The 20,655-nt window shown below is 47.7% G+C and overlaps 1 protein-coding gene across 3 annotated transcripts in view; it reads right to left on the reverse strand.

Moving 5' to 3' along the window:
- Positions 1–20,655, reverse strand: part of DYNC2H1 (dynein cytoplasmic 2 heavy chain 1) — a 324,861-nt gene that overhangs the window by 61,918 nt on the left and 242,288 nt on the right. For all 3 annotated transcript variants that reach the window (XM_083170072.1, XM_083170071.1, XM_083170070.1), the window contains 2 exons: positions 17,213–17,422; positions 10,856–10,945 (listed from right to left, as the gene is read on the reverse strand). In XM_083170072.1, coding sequence (XP_083026198.1) covers positions 10,856–10,945; positions 17,213–17,422 — 300 coding nt within the window. The remainder of the gene's footprint in view (positions 1–10,855; positions 10,946–17,212; positions 17,423–20,655) is intronic.

Here is a 20,655-nt window from a genome sequence, read left to right on the forward strand (position 1 = left end):
CATTGTGTGTGAGGGGCACTGCTGGGGCATTGTGTGTGAGGGGCACTGCTGGGGCATTGTGTGTGAGGGGCACTGCTGGGGCATTGTGTGAGGGGCACTGCTGGGGCATTGTGTGTGAGGGGCACTTCTGGGGCATTGTGTGTGAGGGGCATTGTGAGGGGCACTGCTGGGGCATTGTGTGTGAGGGGCACTGCTGGGGCATTGTGTGTGAGGGGCACTGCTGGGGCATTGTGTGTGAGGGGCACTGCTGGGGCATTAGGTGAGGGGCACTGCTGGGGCATTAGGTGAGGGGCACTGCTGGGGCATCATATGTATAAGCAGGAGTACTGCTGGCATTATGGTCTGTGGCATAATGGGCATCAGTGTGGGGCATAATGTGCAATGGGCATAATTTTTGTGTGGATTAATGTGTAATGGGCATCACGGTGTGCGGCATAATGTGTAATGTGTATTATGGATAAACAGTGTAACAGTGTATATTGATATAAGTAGCCTTTCATTGTTTGGGTTCGATCTGTGAGGCGTACTAGGTCACTGTGTGGGCCTTCATGTTTATATGTCACTGTGCAGCCTTCAGTCAACTTAAGCGTGTGAGGACAACGACCATTCCTGCGGTAACCAATGTCTGGTCATGCAGGTTGCAAAAGAGGTGTCAGGTAATTGTTTTCCTGCTAGTTCACACTCGTTATAATTAGGCCACACACCCTTTTTTGGGAGCGCGCCTACGGCGCGTGCAATTTATTCAATATCAAATTATATATGGGGGGGGGGACGACGACAAATTTTACTGTTTGCACTGGAACCCAAATTGGCTGCTGATAACTATTTGGGTATGTGTGTGTGTGTGGGGTTATGTGTTGAGTATGGGCGGCTGTGCCAACTATCTATGAAGGAATGTGCTGACGTTATAGGGGAGCTGTGATTCTATGAGGCTGTCCAAATACCGCAGTAGAGTATAGTGGCCCTCGGGCTTCACTGGATTTTTTTAGGTGGCCCACGCTGTCTTAAAGGTTGAAGACCCCTGTGCTAGAGTGATCTGCCTCTGTCCTGAGAAGCCCCACCCACCCTTCCCTATTTTTCTTCTTCGGCGGCGGTAAAGAACGGTCATCTCTAATAGATCTGTGTGTATGTAGATAGTGGGTGCACTCTCCCTTAACATCGATTGTCATGGGCCATACTTCTGCACGGGGGATGGCCACAACATCTGCCCGGGTGGTTTGTGTAGGGAGAGTGATCACTAGCAATGTTTATGCATGGTGATGTTTAACACCCACTTTCCTATATTGCCGCCACCATTTATAGTTATATAGTTTGTCAAAATAAATTTTGACATTAATTTTGAAACGCCAACACTTGTGTCTGTGTCTTTATTTTAGGTTAAGTTATTAGATAAGTTAAGGAATGGTTGATTTTGGTAAGTTTTAAAGTGTTGGCCTGGAGATACCCGATGGTGACTTTAAAAACTCCCAACCAGACCCTCGGTACCCTACACCATACCTCTGCACCTATTCTGATACAGTATACATTCTGCTTTGGTTCATCTACAGTATAATTGTGACTGGACATGGCTGAAGAATATGTTGTAACAAACCTCCAAAATAGTGCAGAGGTTACCCATATCAATCAATTATCTTGTATCTTATACAACGTGCTTGATAAACACTCGCTACTGTAGAAACTCATTAGTAACTATGGGCAAATTCTACACTTTATGAAACATGATAGATTCCCCCCCCCCCAAAAAAAAGATTATTTTAACACAGATAGCTGTTTACTTAAGTGTTTAATTAATTATACTGGTACCTTTAAAGTGTCATTAATTGCCACATTTGAGCTTCTACTAGACCAGTAATTTTCAACCTTTTTCCAAATCGAGACACACGAAACAAGAATTTAAAATTGCCAAGGCATCAGACCCCACAGGGGAAAAACACATTGGATCCCATATGAAAAAAACAACAACAACAATCACACTGGTCCCCACAGGTAACAAAAATAAAATACATGTACCCCCAACATAAAAACAAATACTACATTGGTAATCAGATTAAAACACACCCAATCCATTTATTGTCTTCCATAAAACACAAAAAGAAAACACATTGACCCCCCAGATGAACACAGCACAGTCTATGCCACACTTATCTGCTTGCAGAACATAGGAGAGACAATATACCAATGCCAATTGGTTTCAGTGTGTAGTGCCCCATGGGGTAGAGTTACATAAATGCCCTCATGTGAATACCATATAAATCGTTGTCTAGCTGCCATTATGTTCTCCTAGGGAGCCAGTGGCATAGGCGAATCTAAGTGGTGGTCCGGAGGTGCACCGAACCACCCGTTACACTGCTGGGTGCACGCGATTTAAAGCAATGACAGCTGGGCAGAGAGAACTGTGCACTGCCCGGCTGTATACTATGCCGCTATTTTCAACCTGCAAATTTAGCCACCCTCTTAGCATAAGTGCCAAGTGACGCCATATTTCTTCATATTTACTATATATATTTGCAAAATCTCTCATGGGGTGTGGATCATTGGATCTAATTGGGTTTGGATCATTGGATCTCATCAGGCATGGAGCATTGGATCTCATTGGGTTTGGATCATTGGATCTCATTGGGGGTGGGTCATTGGATCTTATTGGGCATGGATCATTGGATCTCATCGGGCGTGGGTCATCATCAACAGTCAATAGGTCGACCCCATTGGTCAATAGGGTCAAAACAACGACATGTAAAAGGTAGACACCTGAAAAGGTCAACACAGTCATAATGTCTACCTGGAAATGGTTGACACAGAAAATGTTGAAATTTTTTAGGTGCCATTGACCATTTTTAATTGATGTGACCCCAATTAGTGTACTGCTTTGCCCGCCATGCTGGGGGCAAGGTTACTATGTTTAATCACAGTCCACGTGGATGGTAAATGATGAATACCCCTAGACTTGTGTCGACAATTGTCATGTCGACCATATGGGGATTACCTATTGACCGTCGACCTATCATTCGGAACCCCTCTCATCACTGCCAGCTATATTAATATGGAAGGCACACCGTTGTTTGGAACTAAATGACTACAGCCTCAGTACAGGCTTTACATGTATTTGTGGTAATAGAACGGCATTAGCTTTCAGCGCTGGACACTTTTCCATTAAAGACAAATTGTAATACCGACTGTAGGGACAGAGCCTGATTCTAATTTTCCTGGCTGTTGCACAAAAGAACAGAGAGAGAAGAAAGGTTTATTTCCATTGCAAAAACAAAGGGCTTCCATTAGCTGGAAACGTGGAACATGATGGTTTGAAAGGTTGCAATTAGCATAACTGTTTTATTTCCCTCGGTGTAACATCCCATCAGAGGGCTTGTAAAGTGTTTTATTTGGTAGAAACAGCGGCTGCACCATCAGCCACGCACAGAAACCCATCCCGTTATCACGGTATTACCTCTACAAGGTTAATGTGAATGCAGATTAGCAAGATCCATATAACGAATAAAGTCTATAGCAGCCATGTCCAGCTGTTGTGAAACTACAAGTCCCATCATGCCTTGCTACAGTTTTACTATTAGGGAATGCTAAAACTATGGCAAGGCATGCTTGGATGTGTAGTTTCACAGCTGGAGGGTCGCAGTTAAGACATGCGTGGTCTATAGGTACAAATTTATTTAATCTTGTATGTAATATACTGTACATGATATGAGAGCATTTGATGTGCAATATCCATATATGGGGGTGAGGCCACACCTATTGAGGACAAGGGGAGTATTTAATAAATTTCCCCATAGCAAGGTACGGTCTAGTTTAGTGCATACTGTAACTCCCAATTGTACCAACTTGAGAACATTATCCCATGGGTGGTACTGCACGTTTGTCTAGACTCATGAGAATTTGGTCAGCATGTCTATTGTGAGCTGGTGCTGCAAGGTGAATCCAGTGTGGAAAGAATATGAAGTGTTAAGCATGCCCCTTGGAGGTGGGGCAACAACCTACACGGCTCTTCGTGCAAAAAAGGGGGCATGGCATCATGGTAAGGGGTGTGACCTTTTGGCCTGACCCCCTGTTTTGAATATGCATATTTGCAGGGCCGGCGCCACTGGAGGGCGGCAGTTCGCCCCTCGCCCCCCCGCATGGAGGTGAGCGTAGGTGCTGGAGCGGGCAGGGGTGTCCGTGCCGTGGGGGTACCTGCGGCGCTGTGTACAAAGCTGGCGGCGGGGTCCCTGCAGTGAATAGGAAATAACTAGCGCTATGCGGCGGCGTGGGAAGCGCTGCTGGGTTTGAAAACACTTGCCTCACGCTGATTGGCTCAGATTCAGCCAATCAGCGTGTGGCCAGTGCTTTGAAAATCAGAAGCTCTTCCCGCGCCGCCGCATAGCCCGGCGGATAGTGCTAGTTATTTCTTAATCACTGCAGGGCCACCGCCAGCTTTATACACAGTGCCGCAGGTACCCCCGCGGCACGGACGGACACCCCTGCGCGCTCCTGTCAGACGCCGGCACGGACCCCCCTACCCAGACGGCGCAGCAGGTACCCCCACGGGCACTGGGGCGCCCCAACCACGACTCGCCTCGGGCGCTCCGGTGCCTTGCACCGGCCCTGCATATTTGCCTACTCCCCTGTAATGCTAGGTTGCTCACATTGGTTACATGAATTGAAATAAAAAAAATGTTGTGTAAAAAAAGAAAAAAATAATATATTTCCTATATATAAGGTAACATTACAGGTCATTATGGTGAATAAAAATGTTCGCTCTGCAATTTTCACTCCAATTTTGATAAAATCACCTGGCACTCAAAGGGTTAATATCGTACAAGATAATGTGTCTTTGAATAACTTACGTATTAAATACATTATTTCCATAATTTTTACATTAGCAAGTTTGTTATCCCAGACCAAATACAGTACAATGGAAGCATACAGTGCCATATTTATACAGTACATCTATACCCAATGGAAGCATACAGTGCCATATTTATACAGTACATCTATACCCAATGGAAGCATACAGTGCCATATTTATACATGCTGCAAGACTACAGATTGTGCATATAACAACTGTTCAGATGTTCCCTTTACATTAAACGCTTTCCATTGTTAACGGTTTGCGTAACAGCAGAAACATTTCACATTTTGCAGGTAGAGAAAACGAACGCAGCAAAGCAATCCGTCAGAACAACGCGTTTCACCCTTCGCTCGCAGGGATTTCATTCCAGCGTGTTAATTAAAAGCTGCTTTGTATGAAGCGGACAGGAACCTTTCCCTGGAATGGCAGCGTATTTGTTTGTTTCATATCCCTCTGCTAGGCTAGTTACCAGATCCCCTCTGATAAAGCCGCGTACCGCGACTACAGATCTTTATGTCTATGCATTTGCAGAACACTCATTTTGAAAACGACGGTATAATGAAAGAATACATAGACAAGACGGTTCCTCTAACAGTCACGCTCTGTCGCCATCTGAACACATTCCAATTGCTATTATTATAGATTCCATTTATAGGGTGCAGAAAGTTATCCGAGCATAGTAAACTATAAGACAGTGCAGCAGAGGCGTAACTAGAACTTTGTGGGCCCCATAGCAAAAATTATAATGGGGCCCCCCCTAACTCAGGTCTCTACCAGTGCGCATCCCGCCGGGTGTGGCCACCATTAGTGTGAACAGAAAAAAATGTGCCCCTCCAATATATATTTTCTAAAATAAAGAATGGACAGATTCTATAAAAAAGTATGTGGCCTCGCTTCAAAGGGTAATGCCCCACCGCAAAGCCCATTGAACATTATGAGACACACCGCAAAGCCCATTACACATTAGGAGACACACCGCAAAGCCCATTACACATTATGGGACACACCGCAAAGCCCATTACACATTATGGGACACACCGCAAAGCCCATTACACATTATGGGACACACCGCAAAGCCCATTACACATTATGGGACACACCGCAAAGCCCATTACACATTATGGGACACACCGCAAAGCCCATTACACATTAGGAGACACACCGCAAAGCCCATTACACATTATGGGACACACCGCAAAGCCCATTACACATTATGGGACACACCGCAAAGCCCATTACACATTATGAGACACACCGCAAAGCCCATAACACATTATGGGACACACCGCAAAGCCCATTACACATTATGGGACACACCGCAAAGCCCATTACACATTATGGGACACACCGCAAAGCCCATTACACATTATGGGACACACCGCAAAGCCCATTACACATTATGCGACACACCGCAAAGCCCATTACACATTATGCGACACACCGCAAAGCCCATTACACATTATGGGACACACCGCAAAGCCCATTACACATTATGGGACACACCGCAAAGCCCATTACACATTATGGGACACACCGCAAAGCCCATTACACATTATGGGACACACCGCAAAGCCCATTACACATTATGCGACACACCGCAAAGCCCATTACACATTATGCGACACACCGCAAAGCCCATTACACATTATGGGACACACCGCAAAGCCCATTACACATTATGGGACACACCGCAAAGCCCATTACACATTAGTAGAAACACAGCAAAGCCCATTGCACATTAAGTGACACACTGCAAAGCCCGTTACACATTATGGGACACACCGCAAAGCCCATTACACATTAGGAAAAACACACAAAGCCCATTACACATTAAGTGACACACCGCAAAGCCCATTACACATTATGGGACACACCGCAAAGCCCATTACACATTAGGAAAAACACACAAAGCCCATTACACATTAAGTGACACACCGCAAAGCCCATTACACATTAGGCAACAATTACAAACTTACCGCATTTCTGTCCCACGCTGCTTCTCAGTCACCGCGGCTCCTCTCTGCTTCACAGGTGTGGGAGTATGAGAGGCCTGTACACCAGCATGTGGGAGCATAGGGGTCCATTTAATTATGCAACAGTAGCAGGAGTGGGGGGCAGGTGTGCGTGCTGCTGCAGGGCCACCATCAGGAGATGGAAAATGGGACTGGTGTCTCAGGCCCAAAGACCCCCGGGCGGCATAGCAGGAGATTGGTGACCCAGATACAAAGCTCCTAAGCTTCAGGAGACCGGTGTTACTTTCGCCCCTAGGACTGTCTGTCTCTGCTCTGACTCAAGCAGATTGGGTACTGACTGAGTCTGGCTGGCAGCCAAACTTGTAGAGACAGCGCAGCAGCATTTTGAATGTGCTGCTCTCTTGAAGTAAATCACAGCTCACGTACAGGCAGCCAATCAGGATGACTGCCTATCTGTGAGCACTCACTGACAGCAGCAAAGTCAAAATGCCCCTGCGCTGTCTCCAGAAGTTTGGCTGTTAGTCCCCGATCTGCTTGTCAGAGCAGAGACAGCCAGTACTAGGGGAGAAAGTAGCAGCAGGCTCCTGGAGCTCAGTCCATGGTTTCCTAGTGAGGACTGGAGCACGAGGAGCCTGGAGGGGAGTGAGATTTTTAGGCGGCGGGGAGGGTAGGGTATAGGCGGCAGCCGGCGGGGAGCAGGAGGTGGTGACTACTGTGGTGAGTGGCTGTACCTCTCTGTGGACACAGCCACCACCGCACATTACTAAGAATCGGCTGCGCATCGCCGTCAGTAGCAATGAATGAGAATGTAGCACTCCACTGCCGTGCCTGCGCTAGTGCGCTAGGCAGACAGTCCCTCCTCCCTCGCAGTCTCTTTTCCGGACTAGCGCCCCCGCCCATCCCCCCGCCCGGCTCCTTACGTCTGCTTGCTGCTCAGCCTCTCTCCCCTCCAGCGAACAACAGAATACAGGCGGCCGCGGCTCCCTAAAAAAAAAAAAAAAACTAAGCACGGTGCAGGGGAGTGCTTGCTGTCTATCGGGCCCCCCCAGCCGCCGGGCCCCATAGCAGCTGCATCCCCTGCACCCACGGTAGTTCCGCCACTGCAGTGCAGTGTAAACAGAGCGGTATACTAACCGGAACAGTAGCCAAGTAACAAATAACACCACAGCTGTCAGCGGGATATGGTCACTGGATCACCAAGCATTAGGTCGACATGCATGAAGGTTGACATGACTGAAGTTCAACATGCATGAAGGTCAACATGGAGTTAGGTCGACACAAGCATTAGGTCAACATGGGGAAGGTCAACAATCAAAACGTAGACGTTTTTCACTGTTTTTTGAGCTGACAGGCGGTATTCCATGCCCTACCATCCACTAGGGTGTGGCGGGAGAATAAAATAGTGTGCCGAGTGTAGTGAGGTGCCGGGCCTGAACCATCAAAAGGTCAACATGAGTTTTTCACTTTTTTGTCCCGAATGTCAACACAGTCGATATGGACACGTCCATGCTTTGGTCGGTGTCTCGCTACACTATTCTATTCTACCAACCATAGTGGATGGTAGGGCATGAAACACAGACTGTCGGCACATTTCATCTAAAAAAAAAAGTGAAAAACTCATGTCGACCTTTTGACCGTCGACCTTCCCATTTTCGACCCTGTCGACCTTACCCAAGTCGAGCTATTTCAGGTAATCTAATGACCATATCTGTAGTAGCAAGCTGTAGGTGATGATCAAGAGAAGAGGAAGGCTGTGAGAACAGGAGGGAGGAGGAACCTGCTCTTAGATAGAACGAGGGCTGCATAGGCTTAAGTGAAGAAAGTGCAAAGTTCCCAGGGTTAATCTTAAGGTGCCCATACACTAGTAAGATTTATCTGCAGATCTGGCTGGTTGGAACAAAAACATGGTTATGGATGAATGACAGTTTGTCAGTTTTCCAGCATTTCCAAGCAAATGGTCAACTGTCATTTGCTCTCATCCATAACCAGGATTTTGTTCCAACCAGACAGATCTGCAGATAAATCTGCGTGTGTATGGCCACCTTCAGGTTGAGTGGCAGGTAGATCTGCCAATCAGGTAGCATAGGGGCGTCAGCTTAGAGAGGGGTATATTAGGTGATGCTGGTAGGAAGTACTTCCTCTTTAAGTCTGGATCCCCACCCTCCGTATCCCTTTCCATCTGCTGCTACCTGGCCTCAGGGCCATGCACAAATTGGCTTCTATAGCTTCAATTATAAATCGGCGAGAAGGCGCTCTCGACCAGCAGTCAGGTGGGGTGTCAGGTGGTCTCTGTGCGGTATTGCCCCCCTTTGCCAAGACGGCGGGCGAGTCCCGACTCAGGCGTTGGGACGTTGGACACTTCATGGAAGTATCCTCGCCAGGCCATAGAAGGGGTGGTATGTCCGTCACAGCGCAGGCTGTACCCCACAATAAGGGGTGTTGTCGGATTGGGGCACTTCGGTCGCTACCATGAGAAACACCTAGGGCTGGTGCTGGTCTCAACGGCTTTCTTTGCCATCCCTTAGACACATAGGGGTCATACCATTCCAATAAATATTCATGACCTGTTTAAACTTATGCATTTGGTGTCCTTGTCGTTATTTATAGAATACGTTTTTTGTGTGATTTATTTCTAGGCATAAGAGATAAGTAAAGGTATAGGACAAGCAACATAATTCATTAGGCGCCTTAGGAGCTTACAATCTAAGGGGAAGGGGGAGTCAGGTGACATGAGGTGTGAGCTAGTGAATGGAGACCTGAGGACAGGAAGTAAGAGAGCTTATTGCGGCATAAGATCTGTGGTTATTACCAAAGATAACAGATTGCGCCAAGTAACACAGCTATAAAATATAAACACTTATTAATTATGAACAATTCTTTATATAGCGCACACATAGGCCCCTATTCTGATCTACACGCTCCCCTGTGTGTACTCGCAGGGGAGCGATTTTTTGCGTCTGTGCAGTAATTTATGCGCATGTGCAGCCACTGTGTGCAAGCGGCCACGGCCAATAGATTATGCGCCAGGCACTCGTACACAACAGTGCAGGCGGAGGCGTGGGGTGGTGGGCCAGGGGATGCGCTGGGCGTTCTCATGGTAATTACCCGATGGCGCGGGTGCGGGGGGTGGGCAGCTGACCCCGGATGTCAGCTGCCCTCCTGCTTCCCACACAGGGTGCGTACGCAAGGCCGCGAATGGATGTTAATGCAATCTGTCCAGATACACATAGGCCCAGTGAGCAGTTAAACGCCCCCCCCCCCCCCACACACACACACACGCACACACTCCTGCGCATGGCTGAGAATGCGCTGCAAAGGCTCTGGAAAGAAGGAGGCTGCTGCTGATGTCAGTGACCCTCCCTCCCAATGGCTGTGCAACACCAGCGTTTTATGGGATACTTCCAGAAAACACCAGCGTTTTGTGCCCAAATGCCCAGTGACTGTCAATCACCTTGCGTACTGACAGCGAAGGCTAGCCGTCGCATGGGCTGTATGCAGGTGGACCCCGCACAAGCGCATGGGCAATTATTCAATTATCAGACAGTCTGCAAATTCACAGCCATCAGAGTGGGTCTGAATTGGGCCATATATACAGTACAATGCACACTGTCCCTGGCTATATGACACACGGCACACATCACTACATACACGCTCCACAGTCTGAATATCTTCTGTTTCAGTAATCAATTCTACAGTCGGATTCAATCCTCCAACTGTCAGAACCGTTCCGACTGTCAGCACGTCTGTGGATTGTTGACAATAGCACGCACGGATTCGACAACCCAGTGGTCGTTTTCAACAATACAATTTGAGATTTAAAAAAAATGTGAAACTTCATGCCTTCATTGTGGTCTGAAACGGCTGCACTGAATAGATGTGTGTCGATATTTCCGACTGCCCTTCAGGCACATATTGAATACCCCCTTAATTGTGTAATATATGTAATAAACCCCAAAGAACCATTTCCAGAACACGACTCTATGACAACGTTATCCGCACTTGTGCCATACATTACTATAAAGCCTTAGAAACATGACCTTCTTACCTGGATTGCCACCGTCCGGGATACCAGTCCTCTGAGGTACTGCAAGGGATCGTCAGGCCCTTCCCATTTGTTTTGCCAGGAAAGAGGACACTATAAAAAAAAGTAAACCTTATAAAAGGAAAAATGTCCCAGTAACATATACATTACGTGCATTAATGTACATTGCTCTAGAAAATGAATCATGACAAAGAAGCCTATACAGTACATACTGTAATAACTAGTGAGGCTGAGGTAGGAATTCACATTCTCCTTATTGCATAGTGCAGTGGTTCTCAAAGTCGGTCCTCAGGACCCCACACAGTTCACGTTTCCAGGTCACCCGACAGCTGCACTCATTACTGACTGACACATTTTAAAAGATCCACAGGTGGAGCTAATTATTTCGCCTGTGATTCTTTGAGGAGATCTGCAATACATGCGCCGTGTGGGGTCCTGAGGACCGACTTTGAGAACCTCTGGTAAAGTGTACATGGCGGGTCAGATTGCAATGTTCCCTATTCCTGTATAATTCTCCCAGCAGAGGCAGTTGTGAGCGGTAATTGGCTTCTTTTATGAGTTACCCCTATCCTGATAGTGGGCAATGCAGATTTTTCAGATCGTGTCAGAACTAGTCTATTTCTGTCCACATTATCCTGCGCGCATTTTACCATCACCATCCTTTAAGCATAAATGTAAGGTGAGACTTCTGTGCCGTCATCCTGCTAATGCAAAGTCTTTGTGTACCTGTCAGAGCTATTTATTGCTGTGTTCTCGCTCCGTCACTAGCCTGCCAATAGCAGATGCTTATTATTTCGGCCCAGAATACGGGACTTGTTCACAACCATTTATATTTACTACAAGGCAGCTGAATTACCTAGGGAATGGGAAGCAATACTTACAATCTCAGAAGGAAATTGCAGCATTTAATTATGCTATGAACTATATTCTGCATTTAACCAGGCTGTGAGCTTCCATAATTGATGCCTATATATATAAAAACATACATAATTCACTACATTATAGAGAAATAAAGTTTCTCATATTCTGCAGGGTTCAATTCACCTCTAGGCACCACATTATCAGTCACCCCCATAAAGTCACTGACCTCATGTTAGCGCTTATTGATTACCAAACCAACAATAACGTCTGTTATCTGTAATCCTCCCTGATTACACAGTCTCATTATTGGAGAGATTACTAATACCCCTTTCACACCAGCCACCCGGCAATTACCCGGCATAAGTGTCGGGTAATTTTGCCGGGTACAGCTGTACCCCATTCACACCCCCGCAAATTACCGGGGTTAAAGCTTTTCAACCCGGTAATTTGCCGCAAAACCCGGGTTTTTTTGGTGGTGTGAAAGGGTCAACACAGGTCTTAAATCCCGGTACTCCAACCCTGGTCAAGAGTAGGGTCGGAGTGATGGGATTTAAGACCCGTGTTGACCCTTTCACACCACCAAAAAACCCGGGTTTCCCATCAAATTACCGGGTTGAAAAGCTTTAACCCAGTAATTTGTTTTGTGGTGTGAATGGGGTATTACTGTAGCTCCTTACCTTGTGTGACTGTCCGTAGACACTAATACCCCTTTCACACCAGAAATGCAGAGACCAACCCGGGAATTAAATTCCAGGGACATGCAGGGACATTCTTGGGTTGGGACCCATTCACACATGCTTTTGAAGCAGGGACAACTTGGGTCGGCACCTTTCACACTCAACCCGGGATGACCCTGCATTTCTATGAGAATATCATTGAAAATGACATTTTTTAGGCTCACAAAGACGAGGTAATTAGGGAGAGACGGATGGTGGGCCTTTGCAGACATTGCAGGCTTTCAGGGTTGACATAGCACTGCTGGACCCCACAGAGTTGTGCCTCTGTTGTGCCACAGAGCTTGCACAGTGTCTTCCTGTATGCTGTGTTATTGCCAATGCAGACATTCTTGGCTTTCAGGGGGTTAAAATGCACATCTGGGGTCTGTGGTGCCACAGAACATGCACACTGTCTCCCTGCACGCTGTATGCTGTCTCTGGGCGTGTCTGTGAGCATCCACCACAACAGGAAGTTGCCCTGCTAGCAAATCAGCATCAGCAGAGGCAACAAGGGAAGGAGGGACATGTCTCTGCACCTTTCACATCAGCCAATAACCCTGGAAGGACTCGGGAGCAACCCTGCTACCTAGCAGGGTTGGATTCCTGGCAATTTTACCCGGGAATTTGTTCCTGGAACCTTTCACACCAGCTATAGTCCTGGGTTGTTCCCGGGGCCCAACCTGGGAATTTAGGCTGGTGTGAAAGGTGTATAAGGGGTACATTTATTAAAGTGTGAGGTTTTCGAAGTGAGAGATGTTGCCCATAGCAACTATTCTGTTTCTACGTGCCATTTATCAAGCTTTTATAATAGGTAGAGTCTGATTGTTTGCTATGGGTAACAGATCGCACTTTCATTAACTCACCCTTTAGAAATTGTACCCCTTAAAGCCGGGGTGGGCAATAAGTGGCCCTCCAGCTGTTGATGAACTACACATCCCAGCCAACCCCCTAACTTAGAGTGTTATTAGGTGCACGTATCCTACAGAATTCTTATTGCAGCGCATACTTGCCTACTTTTGAAAACTAGTTTCAGGGAGATTATAGTTCGTAGTAAAATTTTGCACAGCACCCCATTGAGGGGGCGTGTCATGCCCCTCCCAAAGGGCATGTCTAGTTCCATATATGGAAAGATTATGAAAAGAGATTGTGAACGTGGCACCTAGAAGAGTGGGTGTGTACTGCTACATCTGAGAGGAATCTTTTAAAATGACTTATATACAAATGTAGATACGCCCAAAGCAGTTAGTAAGAGCTACTATACTTGGTAAAGTGCTGGGAAATGGTGCTGATAATTCAATGTAAATGCATTGATCTCTCATTCCTTTTATTCCCCAAAAATGTAACAGTGTAATGTGGGCTAGGTGAAATGAGGGAGATTGCTAGACTAATGAGGGAGACTGCTGCAATTTCAGGGAGTCTCCTGCAGAATGCAGGAAAGTAGACAACTATGTAGCAGCGTTAGAATCAAACTGTTCTCTTGCTTTCTTAATTGTTGCTATTGTTGTTTTAATTATTATTAGTAAAGAAATTGACATTTGTACCTGTCGTATTTACATTGCATAATCATTGACTTAGGTTTCTGTTTTCATTCATGCCTTGTATATAGCATGGCGAGCGTAGCGAGGGGACGCGGTGCTACGTTTTAGTGTCCATGTTGACTGTGTTGACATTTTGAACAATTTTTATTTTAAAAACCCATGTTGATCTTTAGACTGTCGACCTTCCCCATGTTGACCTAATGCATGTGTCGACCTTTTTGAATGGTGACCTTTTTGCATGTCGACCTTCTTGTTTGCCGATCTAATGGTTGTCGACCTTTTTGGTGTAGACCCCTTGTCCCACACCCGAGTAGCACTCGCTACACAGGACAGTGGGTATCAGGGTACTACAGATACAAAAGAGATAGAAAGAGACAGAGATGAAAGAGGGAGGGGCCGGTGATATTAGAGCGATAGGCAGTCACTGGACAGACATGTCTAGTTAGACAGCCAATAGGGGGCAGAGATGGAAGAGAGAGGAGATTGGGGGAATAAAAAGAGACAGAGTGAGGGAACCAGGGCCGGCAACAGACAGGGTGAGGGGAACCAGGGCCTGAAACAGACAGGGCGAGGGGAACCAGGGCCAGCAACAGACAGGGTGAGGGGAACCAGGGCCAGCAACAGACAGGGTGAGGGGAACCAGGGCCAGCAACAGACAGGGTGAGGGGAACCAGGGCCGGCAACAGACAGGGTGAGGGGAACCAGGGCCAGCAACAGACAGGGTGAGGGGAACCAGGGCCAGCAACAGACAGGGTGAGGGGAACCAGGGCCGGCAACAGACAGGGTGAGGGGAACCAGGGCCTGAAACAGACAGGGTGAGGGGAACCAGGGCCAGCAACAGACAGGGTGAGGGGAACCAGGGCCAACAACAGACAGGGTGAGGGGAACCAGGGCCAGCAACAGACAGGGTGAGGGGAACCAGGGCCAGCAACAGACAGGGTGAGGGGAACCAGGGCCAGCAACAGACAGGGTGAGGGGAACCAGGGCCAGCAACAGACAGGGTGAGGGGAACCAGGGCCAGCAACAGACAGGGTGAGGGGAACCAGGGCCAGCAACAGACAGGGTGAGGGGAACCAGGGCCGGCAACAGACAGGGTGAGGGGAACCAGGGCCAGCAACAGACAGGGTGAGGGGAACCAGGGCCAGCAACAGACAGGGTGAGGGGAACCAGGGCCAGCAACAGACAGGGTGAGGGGAACCAGGGCCAGCAACAGACAGGGTGAGGGGAACCAGGGCCGGCAACAGACAGGGGCCCTTATTCTGGTTGGTGCGGTCAGAGCCGCACACGGGGCTCCGACCGCACAAACCAAGGGCCGCCCACCGGACGGATCGCCACGGCCGTCCGTACACGGACGGCTGGCGATCCGCACAAAAATGGTGGAGGCTACGCCTCCACCATGGTGGGAGCTGCCCCCTGCCTTCGATGGTCGACGACCATCGAAGGCAGGCCCGCACGCCGCGGCAGCTCCCGCAAGCTCAGACCACACGGACAATCGTCCGTGTGGGAGCTTGTAAGGGGGCTGAAAGCTGACATCCGGCGACGTCAGCTTTCCGCCCCCATGTCATGGTAATGAGGGCGTCATGCCCTCATTACCATGCATACGCCCCGCGTTTTCATGGGAACGCCCATGAAACGCGGGGCGTACACATAGGGAAATGAGGGGCTGAAGCCCCTCACGCCCCTATACGCCCCCTTTGCGGCGGACGAAATCCGTCTGCGGCGAAGGGGGCTGCACATGCGCAGAATGACCTCTGCGCATGTGCAGACAAAAAACATCGGCGGTACGGCCGCACGCGGGCCGTACCGCACGATTCTGAATAAGGGCCAGGGTGAGGGGAACCAGGGCCTGAAACAGACAGGGTGAGGGGAACCAGGGCCAGCAACAGACAGGGTGAGGGGAACCAGGGCCAACAACAGACAGGGTGAGGGGAACCAGGGCCAGCAACAGACAGGGTGAGGGGAACCAGGGCCAGCAACAGACAGGGTGAGGGGAACCAGGGCCGGCAACAGACAGGGTGAGGGGAACCAGGGCCTAAAACAGACAGGGTGAGGGGAACCAGGGCCAGCAACAGACAGGGTGAGGGGAACCAGGGCCAGCAACAGACAGGGTGAGGGGAACCAGGGCCAGCAACAGACAGGGTGAGGGGAACCAGGGCCAGCAACAGACAGGGTGAGGGGAACCAGGGCCAGCAACAGACAGGGTGAGGGGAACCAGGGCCAGCAACAGACAGGGTGAGGGGAACCAGGGCCGGCAACAGACAGGGTGAGGGGAACCAGGGCCGACAGCAACAAAAATACATATCCCCGTGTTATGGGGATACATATGGATAACCGGCGATGGGGATGCAGATGGACAGCATGCCATTGCCAGCAACCCAAAGGAGGGAATACAAACAGGGGTCAGGTAGGTATACATACCCTCACTCTGCACCCCCTCCCACACGGTCCCTAATCCTCCCTTTCCATAAAATAACTCTAACACTCCCCCCCCCCCCACGCAGCCTGACACTGACCCTTCCTGATAGTGCCCAACACTCGCTAACCCTAAATCTTTCCTAGTGCCTAAACCTAACTACCTCCTTCCCCGCCCAACATAATTACGCTCATAATCCTGCCAGTCGGGATTCCTGTTAGCAGTTGGGATACCGGCATCGGTATTATGAACACCAGATCGCCGGATGCTGAAAGCATCCCTGTCATACAGTTGTACACATCAGAGTTTAAAAAAAATAACTTCAGCATTTGGCTAAAATACTATTTTCAGACAGTCAGGAGTGAGGAATTGGTAGACTGAATACTGTAAGCCTGAAGAAAAAAAAAAGTGTCTGCATGGAAACTTGTCATGTACAGTAGCTTGTACAGTAGCTGCCCACCTCGGCTCCTCTGCAGTCCTGCTACCATAGAGTGCAGGAGGTGCAGCGCTGAATGCCACAATAAACAATAAAAACTTTATTGCACCAGACACCACTGCAGTCTGCGCAACAAGCACAGCGGCATCTTAGATGGCCTCCTAGAAACTCAAGACTTTGTACATTCGCACTGTACCTTTATATAATAAATAATTAAATACTTTTCCCCCACAAATTATGCTAATGGTTTTAGTGACCTTGGGGAAAACGTACACTATTATATTTATTCATTAACATTTGATCATCATTTCCGGATTTAATTATGTATTCTGCAACACACATGAATCATTGGAAACTCATTGAAGTGAAATACAGCTTTGTAGGCACCATGATTACCTTCTGTTCTAATAAAGCACTTGCTAGACCTTGTACATCAGATGTCAGCAATGAGGTTCCCCGGATGACCTTACTGAGAGCTGCCAGGGATTGGTGGATGCTTTGCAGCAGGCGGATAGCGTTGAATTGTTCCAGGATGATGAAAGACAAGATGGGTGACCCATGTCGCTCTGTAGGAGGGGACACCTTCTGATGGATCAAGTTGGAATTCTGGGAACAGACACATTTATTTATTTATTTACAGTTTCTTATATAGCGCAGCAGATTCCGTTGCGCTTTACAATAGTAGACAGTGATAAAACAAACTGGGTAACAACAGACAGACTTGGAGGTAGGACACATATAAAGCCATTATACTGTACAGGCAATTTAACATGTTGTTTTGCATTAATACATTGACTGCAACTTTATAACTAGTTATTTCCCAGAATTAGGGCCCAAGCTAAAACACATAATGGGGATTGGTCATGTAGCGTTGGGCCAAAAATCTTTTTGCACTAACCATAGCCATCCTAGTCTGCCCTAAACTCCTTACACTGCAGCATAAATCTAATCCTTCACCCTGCATCCTAAACCTAACCCACCTTCCAAGTGCCTAACCCCCCATAGCCCTCAAACCCCAGGCCCCCCCCCCGTAGCCTAACTCAACGTATCCCCCATAGTGCCTAGATCTCACCCGCAAACTTGATGTGAGGATTCCAATGGTAGTCAGGATGTCGGCAACGGTATTGTGAATTCCTGCATTCCCACTGCTGGGATACCAACGCATTGCCATGTGGTGTAAGCGTGGTCAAAGAACAGTAATGAATGTTTATCTAAATGTGTCTCATTCTATGCGCCTGTTTGGAGGTGGATCAGTGGCTTGGGCATTTGAAGCTCTTATTTCCTGATTTTTTTTGTGTTCTTAATTGCAGCAGGGGACCACCACGGAATTGCTGGGCAAGTACAGTAATTTGCTGCAGTTACTGGTATGACTTCAGTCCAAGCTCACAGCCTCTGCTGTTGAATCACAGCAAATCCTTGAGGGACAACAGAAACACCGAATGCTGATTAAGCAGTGAGGAAGACATAAACCACTGAAGGGTTCTTGCAGGCTGCACTTTAGTAGCTAGTCATGTGTTATGGTAATGAAGTCGGGCATAAGGCCTATCAGAGCAGGGGGGAGGGATTAGAATGGTTAGGTGTGATCACGTGCTAGAGTGATCTGCCTCTGTCCTGACCCTTGTGATCTATGGGGGTCATTCTGGTTTAATCAGTCCCCAGCGCATGTGCAGTCGCTTGGTGCAAGCGGGTATGGCAAACTGCTTGTTCACCGTTAATGCTTGGCCCAGAATGCTCTGTTCTAAACGCACTGTTCTTTTCAGAAGCCCAGAAAGTTAATAATGGATATAAAACAATACATAATATAAACTATAAGGAATAGTAAAGTTCATAGCATCCTTTGTACCTTGCAGTAAGACCTGGATTAAATTCCAAGTGAAAGACACAAAGAGTTTTACACACTGAGCAAGGATTAACTGACTAAGTAGAACACTTTGTTAAATCCTTTAATGTATTTGGACAAAATAGGGTTGTAAAATATAAATGGGGATGAAAAGGAAAAAAAAAAAAGATTTTTATTGTTACAGTATTAGTTTAGTGGAACAAAACAGAGGTCGCATACAAAAAACCTGCGGCAGAAGATGTAAAATTAAATGTAAGGTCAAGATAATGTGAAGGCCATCTGCTACTGAGCATCAGATAGTAAAGGCGCGTTTCATCCGATTTCCATGTTCCTAATTTCTGGTGACAGTCGCCGGTCTCAAAGATCTGTCCAGTATAATGTTTGTTTGTGCCTGTTTTTCCAAAATTTGTATGTTCCTGTTTATATAGGCCATATGAGCTTCATCCATTTATGTAAATCTTTGCTTTTAAATTACTTGAATAATGACAATTATTATTTATTATTATTAATTAACAGTTTCCTGTATATCGCAGCATATTCCATTGTGCTTTACAATAGAAAACAGTGGTACCTGTACAACAAACTGGGTATTTATAGACAGTCAAAAGGTATAAGGGCCCTGCTCGCGGGATGCAGTTTAAATCCCGGCGTTCAGAATCCCGACGCCGGAATCCCGACCGCCGAAATCCTGACAGTTTCTCCCTCCGTGGGTGTCCACGACACCCCTGGAGGGAGAATAAATTAGCGTGCCGAGCGTAGCGAGCCACCGGGCCCACTGCGTGGCGAGCCCGTAAGGGGGGGGGGCTATCCACTTCCCCCCCTTGTCGGGATTCCAGCGTCGGGATTTTGAACGCCGGGATCCCGACCGCTGGGATTTCATACTGAATCCCTGCTCGCAAGCTTACAATCTATAGGGAAATAGGCATTGATACAGAAGGATAGATATCCTTTATTGCATAAAGTCCACCAGTGCGCTGTATGATACAGTAACCCAGCAGTTTGGCCAGGGGTCAGGAGAATGGAAAGTGTGAAAAAGAGAGAGGATATGTGTGGTCTGTACAGTGGGGATGTGATTAGATAGGAACGGTACTGTATATGAAGATTAGGTGGCTAGTTCTGAAATTTGCTATGCTTGTCTGAAGAGGTGAGGTTTCAGGAAACGCTTGCAGGTTTGGAGACTGGAGGAGGGTCTAATACCCCTTTTCCACTAGCCTACATATCCCGGGTTTTTGCACGGGAGCGCACAAAACCCGGGATTTTAGGCAGGTGGAAACGCTCCCTGTAGAATTAACCCAGGTCGTGAGACCCGGCATTTCTACCCAGGTAGCGGTTCAACCTGGGTCACTATGTAGTGTAAACGGGTAACCGGGGTCGATGCCAACCGGTTCCTGTTCACTACTGTGCAAAAGCCGGCACCGGGAGATGCTTTCATCTCCCAGCGCCTCCCCGACCCCACCTCCCGATGACGTCACCCGTCCGGCATTATGTCGGGTGGGGACTCTAGTGTGAATGGGTTTGCAAGCCGGGTCGCACCCAGGTTGTAGCCAGGTACAAAATCCCGGGTGCGACCCGGCTTGCAAATGGAAAAAGGGTATTATTGTGCGTGGGAGAGCATTCCAGCAATCGGGAATGGGAGCGAGTAACGAGTGTGGATGAGAGACTTAGATCTTGTGAGGAGCGAAGAGGTTGGTTTGGGAGATATTTTGAGATAAGAGAAGAGATGAAAGTTGGTGTAGTTTGGTTTATGGCCTTGTGTGTACGTAAAGTAAAAAATAGACAACAGTCCAGGAGATTGCAGTAACCATGTTACTTTATTTCGTTCAATTAGCCCCAAACATTTTTCAGATGAGTTACATTTTTGGCAGAATTTTTTTTTTTGGGTGAAAACACATTCTCAAGCCTTTGCGGTTTTGACCAGTCAGATTATTGGGTATTTTATCCATCTGCCTCAGGCATGCACATTAAAAATCCCTAATGACTGCTGGTATTAGGGACAATT

The sequence above is a fragment of the Crinia signifera genome, chromosome 2, assembly GCF_055691185.1.
Source record: "Crinia signifera chromosome 2, ASM5569118v1, whole genome shotgun sequence".
NCBI classification, from domain to species: domain Eukaryota; kingdom Metazoa; phylum Chordata; class Amphibia; order Anura; family Myobatrachidae; genus Crinia; species Crinia signifera.